We start from the raw sequence: 6,151 nt of genomic DNA, 5'->3' as shown, positions 1-6,151 counted from the left end.
AAAGCTCAGTTTCCGGCTTTCTGCACACCCTCTACTTTAGGGCAAAGTTAGCCTCCAACCAGTGCTAGCACCACCGGCCGTGGGGCAGTCACAGCTCTCCCAGCACATCTGCTTTTCCTCTTGCTGCTCTCCTTTCACACCACCCTCGTCTGGCAGCGAGGGTGACCAAGCACAGATGGGGCCAGAGCAGCAGAAGTGGGCTTGACCCAACGGCAGCACAAGGTCCTCAGAAACACCTCCAGGAGCTTCACTGAACGACACATCTACGAGCACAGGGCCAACGGGGGAAAGAAAGGGCATGCCCCTATCCCTTCCAAGGATTTGGAGGGCCTATGCGTTTGGCATCCCCCAATTTTCCCTGCTGGGAATAATCGCCCTCAGCTGAGCTAGCACTGGGAACACGTTCTGGAGTAATCTGTTTCAGGGGACTGATGCGGCAGCATTTCAGGGCTGTCTCCAGRGTAATTACTGGGTGTCGCACGCCCTGGGTTTCGCTCTGCTTGGTGCCCGCTGCTCCTTGCCCCAGAAGGCGGGTGGGAGGAAGTTTTCCGGATCGCAGAAGCACTCCTGTCTCACCTGCGCTAACGCAACACACCCAGCCCCAGCACCTCCCGCTTGCAAAATCAGCCTCCGAAAAACCCGTCCAAGGGCTTTCGTGACAAGGAAGGGGAAATCCTGGCAAGGGAAAAGGAAGAAAAGAGACACTTGGTCTCCTTATACATATAATGTTGAGGGGTTATGGGCAAATTATCTTGCTGTGGTACCTCTCAAGAAAAATCATGTAAATGATTTGCCCTTGAAGAAGATCCCGCTCTGCTCCTCAGGGAAGTGCTGGGATGAGTGGTTGTTTCCAAGACTAGGGAGACCATCCTTTCACAGCCTCCTGGCCCGTCACTCCCCAGCTGCCTGCAGGCACGGGTGGAAGCTGTGTCTGAACATCTCTACAAGGATGTACCCCAGCTAGGGCTTGCACACTTTCTGGAGCTGTTTCAATTTTCAGCAAAGCTTGTGCCAGCAYGGAAAACAGGACTGTGGATGCTCCTCCATGCTTCCAGCAGCTAGGCGTGTGCAAGAGCTTACAGAGACTGGCAGCATGCATGCRTGCAAGCAAAGGGCAGCTCAAGGGAAGTTGGCATTTGGAGACTTAGTTCCCAGCCCACAGTTTCCTGGGTGACACGTACACTGCCCATTTTAACCCACTCAGCTTGTCATTCCTTTTAGTTCATCTTGAGACCAAGCAGGTAGGAGGAAGAAATCTCTAAAAGTGTAAGTGAACCCTCCCATCAAGGGTGTGTACAAGCAAGCTGGATGGGGAGGAGAAAATATTTGCATTTACCTCATCAAAACCTGAGTATAAATAGGTTGGAAAATGTGAGACGCTCTCAATTGCCAGGTGCAGGTGTGCAAAGCAGAGACATCCAAGTGGATCATGGCTGCTTTCCTCCTCATGCTGCAACTCCTCATCCTTGGGACTCTAATTGTCCCGGCATATTTGCAGTCAGATARATGCAGTTCTCTCTCGAGTGCAAAAGCAGGCAATTTCTCCGTATCCGTGAAACCTGAGACGTACGAGGCAAACACAAACTACACAGGTAAGCTGGCTCTGCTTCTGTCCCTGCATTTGCATGCCRCGCAGATACTTCTTCCCTGCCCCTACCACAGCTGCTCTCTTGAGTCTTGGGTAGTAATGCTTTTCAGATGTTTAAAACGTATGAGGTGTAATACACGTTTAATGTGTTTTTATTTCAGGCAAGTGATAAGTAAATGGTGCTAGTTGTTATCTCTTGTTCCTATTTCATGTTCACATCTACAGGGTCAGTCTCAAATTCCCTTTCCTTTCTAGTCTGCCTTTTCYCCCCTTTAATCATTTTGCCCAAACAGCATGGCAGGATTTGAACACTCTTGAAAACACAAAATTTTAAGAGAATTTTTTTATAGATGAGTTCTGTTTCTCCTTCGCTGAGAACTTGCCCTTCTCAGTGGTGATGGCCATGAGGATGAAGGTGAAGAGGTTACTTTGAGAGTGACACGTATTCAGTGCCAATCACAGAAAATGGCKTTTAATATTACAAAGTGCTTGGCTCCAGAGCATTCGGCAGCCTGACCCTGTTTCCAGAATGTGACAACAGATCTCCCTTTGCCTTAAAGCTCAAAAAAAAAAAAAAAAAAAAAAAAAAAAAAAAAAAAAAAAAAAAAAAAAACCCTAAATGCTGGGAAAACAGGGGAAGAGAGATCTCTTGATCCCTTCCTGCGAGGAGGGAGGTAATGTGCTGGTCTCAACTGGCAGATTTCCTTCAGGTTGCACACCCAGGAGCACCTATCACAGCAGGCTGATTTTTAATGGTGGGGGAGGACGGGACGTTTTGTGCACTGTTACCACTATTTCCTATTTTGTGCCGGGTGCTGTCTCCCGTCAGCTTCCACAGCTATTGCAGGTCCCAGCAGGTTTCTTTGGAGACACAGTTGGGCCCCAAAGCAGACTGAGGGCCACACGGTGACCAGGCTCTGGGGAGCTGCTGGCTCCCRGCACGGGGGCCCCTTGCTTCGCGCCCGCCCGCTCTTCGCAATATGAGGCTGGCGGGCGGCRGGGCTGCGCGGTCACAGCCGTGAATCAGCAGCCGGGGACAGAGAAGTGGGAAGCAGGAAGGGCTGGGTCTGGTGCCCTCGGCCCTGGGGAGCAAGGGAAGGATTTCCCACCCAAAGCTTGGCCTCTTTAGATTTTTCTCTCCTTGCAATCGCATGGGAGTCGGTGAAGATTCCCACTCCAGGAGCTCTGGTTTGGCTTACACCTGCAGTGCCACACTAGCAGGGGCTGATTTGGTAGCTGAGGAATTCCTCCCAGGAATTACACCTAAACTGGGGAGGGGGCAGGTAGGGGACTTTTTCTTTCTTTGCTTGCAGGAGGGCTATAGGACTTCAGCTCCTTTGAAGGCTTGTGGTGCTCCCACATCTCGCAGAAAGCATGGTGCAAACCCAAACGCTCCCCTGGCTGAAAACCCTGAAGGCACGGGGTCTGCAGATAGCTGCCTTACAGGRCAGACAACTCACTGTGTCTCACTTGCTCTCTTTCCAGTGGAAGTAAACAACAGCAAAAATTTCACTGACAAAGCTGTGAATGCAGTTTTACTACAAGCCTTATCCTCCCCAAGCGTTTCCGTGGGAGAGTGGAAGGGCACGGACCATGAAAACTGCAGTGGTATTTCTACGGCAGTAGTAAACACCACTAACACAATGGTAAACTGGACATCCCCAGGCACCAACATCACTTCTGTGGAAATAAGGTAATACTACGCTGCACCTTTTAACTACTCAGTTGGGACAGTACTTGCCTGRGTAAGCTATGGGTATTCCCAGAATCAGGAGTCTTGCTCTAGAGCAGAGGTTGAAACAAAACYTTTCTCCCTGCTCAGTATTTTAACTTGCAAAGATGAAGGAAACATTTTCTGCAAAGTTGGATGCAGAGATTGCTCCTCAAAGAATCTGATAGCTTTGAAGATTTGCTCACATTAGTAGGAATGTAGATTAGCTCCATGGAAATCAATGGAGTGACACCCCTCTTGTTCCCATTAACGCTAATGGAGTTGCCTCAGTGGGAAGTGTTTGCCAAAGGAAACCATAGCCATTAGCCTGATTGGCCTTATCTGCAGGAAGGAAGAATGCAATGGTTCGTTACAAGAGCGTTTCTAGTTACAGTGAGCAGATGGTCACGGCAAAGCRCCACCCCGTTGCAAGGCATTCCTATCTCATCACTGAGCAGGGCAGTAAAGCAGCAAATACCACGGGGACTAGCTACAATAAGCCACAAAGAATAGTGTTTTAGGTGGAAAAAAAAGAGTGCTATATGGTTGGAGGGTAATGCAAGTGTATTGACTCAGAATGACTCCATCTTCTCATCTCTTTATCTGCTCTTAACATCCCCTTTATATTGCTCCACAGGGGTTTAYGTAAGACATGTAGCTTCTCCTGTTTGATATTTTTTTTTCTCTCCCTTACTTCTTTCTGCAGAGTATATATCCTCTTTTCTGATAGATCCACTGAGTTCAGCAACATTACTCTGAATAAAAAAGGTAAATGAGCTTCAGCTGGGCAGTTCAACAGCAAGGTGAATGGTAACTGAGCAAAGGCTTCATTTGCACTGTGGTGTTTTGGGGAGAGGAGAAAGATGGACTAGGTCTATCTCCAGTTGAAGCATTTCTCACCTCTGCAGTGATCAGGAGAGGAGACAAAGACACTAGAGCTAGCTAGAGTTTTTTCATGATACCATGTTGAACTTAAAACCTTTCCAAACTTTCTTTTAGCTTTAAAAGATATAAAATAGCTACAAACTGGAGAAAATGCTTATTTATTTCTGCAAGTATYGGCACAGGCTTTATCCTCCTATTCACTCTGTGTGAAGTGGAAGCTGGCTTTGCCATCACAGATAATGTCTCTAGTTCCCCCAGAAAATCCCCTACCACCCAGAAGCCTCAAGAGCTACAMTGGTGGTGCCCCACTGATATCAATAGATATGTTCAGGCATCTCATTCCCCTTCTGTGGGACTGACCTCACCTTTCTGTGAAGCGGAGTTAAATGTGGCCTCTTGCAGTAGGTCTGTAGCACAGCTCGTCCTCTCCATTTCTAACCCACCCTGGGGGTCTCTTTCTGTTTCAGAGGTGAACGCAACCACAAAACCACCAGTCACCACCCCCAACTCCATCTCTGCGGTTCAGAGCAGCGCTATCTTTGTAGCSATTGCACAAGTGGTGCTGCTCTTTGTCACAAGCAAACTGCTCTCCTAGACATCGGGGAGAGGAGACGACCCAGCTGTGCTGCACCTTTCCTCCTCGCCTTCAGTGCGCATGGGAGGGTGGGTGGCTGATAACTCAGGAAAYCTACTTTCTTCATGTATTAGGATGATGACTGCACCTCTACATTAAATTATAAAGGTCTGTTTGACCAGAGAGCTGATCCTTCCCTTATTCCCCTTGCCCAGGGCCAGCATACTTGGTAAGATGAAAAATGTCATAGGAAGTCAGAGCTCACTCTGTTCAGAGCAACCAGAAAAGCACAATGTCACTGAGGGCGGGTCCCCGATGACCAAGGGGCACTGCACAAGTTAATTCCTCATCACCTGAGGTTCTGTGAAGCACAAAAAAGCATGAGAACACCTGTGAGAGGGCGAAGGTCCTCCTCTCGTCAGGTACCGGGGTCTGCTGAGAAGCTCAAGGAGAAGTCCGCTCTTAACTGTGCAGCCTGGGACCCACGCTCACGGCATGAGTACCTGAGAATGAGCGTTGGCAAGTGTGCACACCTCAACGGCAGTCTCACACAGTCATCCATGGTATATTAACCAAAACTGGGAGAAGAATCAGGAATGGGGGGGAGGAGGGGGGGTTACAGGTTTAAGATTCACCTGACTGAGCCAACGTAAAACCTTCAGCGCATGCACAGAAGTAATAGATGTGTCCACCAACCCTCTCAAAGACAAGCTGGAGATCCTGCTGGCAGGGTATCCTCARCAAAGGCGCCAGGCCTTGCAAGTTTGCTTCCGTACTGCTCTTTCGTCCAGCATCACCTGTATCTTGTTATTTCTCTGGATGCCCTGTAASGTTTCCAGGTTCTTCTGGCTTTCTGGAATGGGCAGGAGGATTTTTTTTTTAATCAACAGCTGATTTTGCTTTAGGGCAAGATCAGACAGGCCACTGAATGTCTTGATTTTATAGTATTTGTTTGTATTTTTATATGGATAATGTTTATTTGGGAATTTTGAAGCTTCTGGAAGGTAATTTTTCTTGAACTAATCTGAATAAATTAAGGAATGAAAGTTTTCTATTGCACCTAACGATATTTTCTGAGATGTGGCAGGGGAAGTTGAAATGACTCTGAATACTGTGAAATATTTGGCTTTTACCCCCACAGATAAGCATATAAAGACACAAGAAGAAGTGAGGACTGCTCACGGTAGTCCTCTGCAGGGTGAGCCAGAAGGACATCTCTGCCCCACGGGTCCTCTGGCAGGTTCCTTCTGCGGGACACCGAGCCCTGGCTGGTAATGGTATTTTCATGGCTGGGAGCTGGCTTTCAGCCCGGGGCCAGCAGCAGTCCCGCCAGCCCCTCCCGGGCCCTCAGCTGCAGCTGAGGATTATCTGCCTTTGAAAGCTTTCGGGAAGG

General features: G+C 48.5%; 1 protein-coding gene across 1 annotated transcript; it reads left to right on the top strand.

Annotated features, from left to right (window-relative positions):
* The first annotated feature begins 1,384 nt into the window (after positions 1-1,384).
* Positions 1,385-4,794, top strand: LOC146589178 (placenta-expressed transcript 1 protein-like). Its single transcript, XM_085316884.1, has 4 exons — positions 1,385-1,592; positions 3,074-3,281; positions 4,006-4,067; positions 4,652-4,794. Exons 1-4 carry the CDS (start codon positions 1,430-1,432, stop codon positions 4,777-4,779), a joined length of 561 nt encoding a protein of 186 aa, XP_085173010.1. The 5' UTR covers positions 1,385-1,429; the 3' UTR covers positions 4,780-4,794.
* Positions 4,795-6,151: the final 1,357 nt, after the last annotated feature.

The sequence above is a fragment of the Rhea americana genome, unplaced genomic scaffold (genome assembly GCF_003343005.1).
Source record: "Rhea americana isolate MKP2758 unplaced genomic scaffold, rheAme1 scaffold_48, whole genome shotgun sequence".
NCBI lineage: Eukaryota > Metazoa > Chordata > Aves > Rheiformes > Rheidae > Rhea > Rhea americana.
The sequence above is the reverse complement of the archived record's forward strand: the minus strand, read 5'-3'. Positions and strand labels throughout refer to the sequence as shown.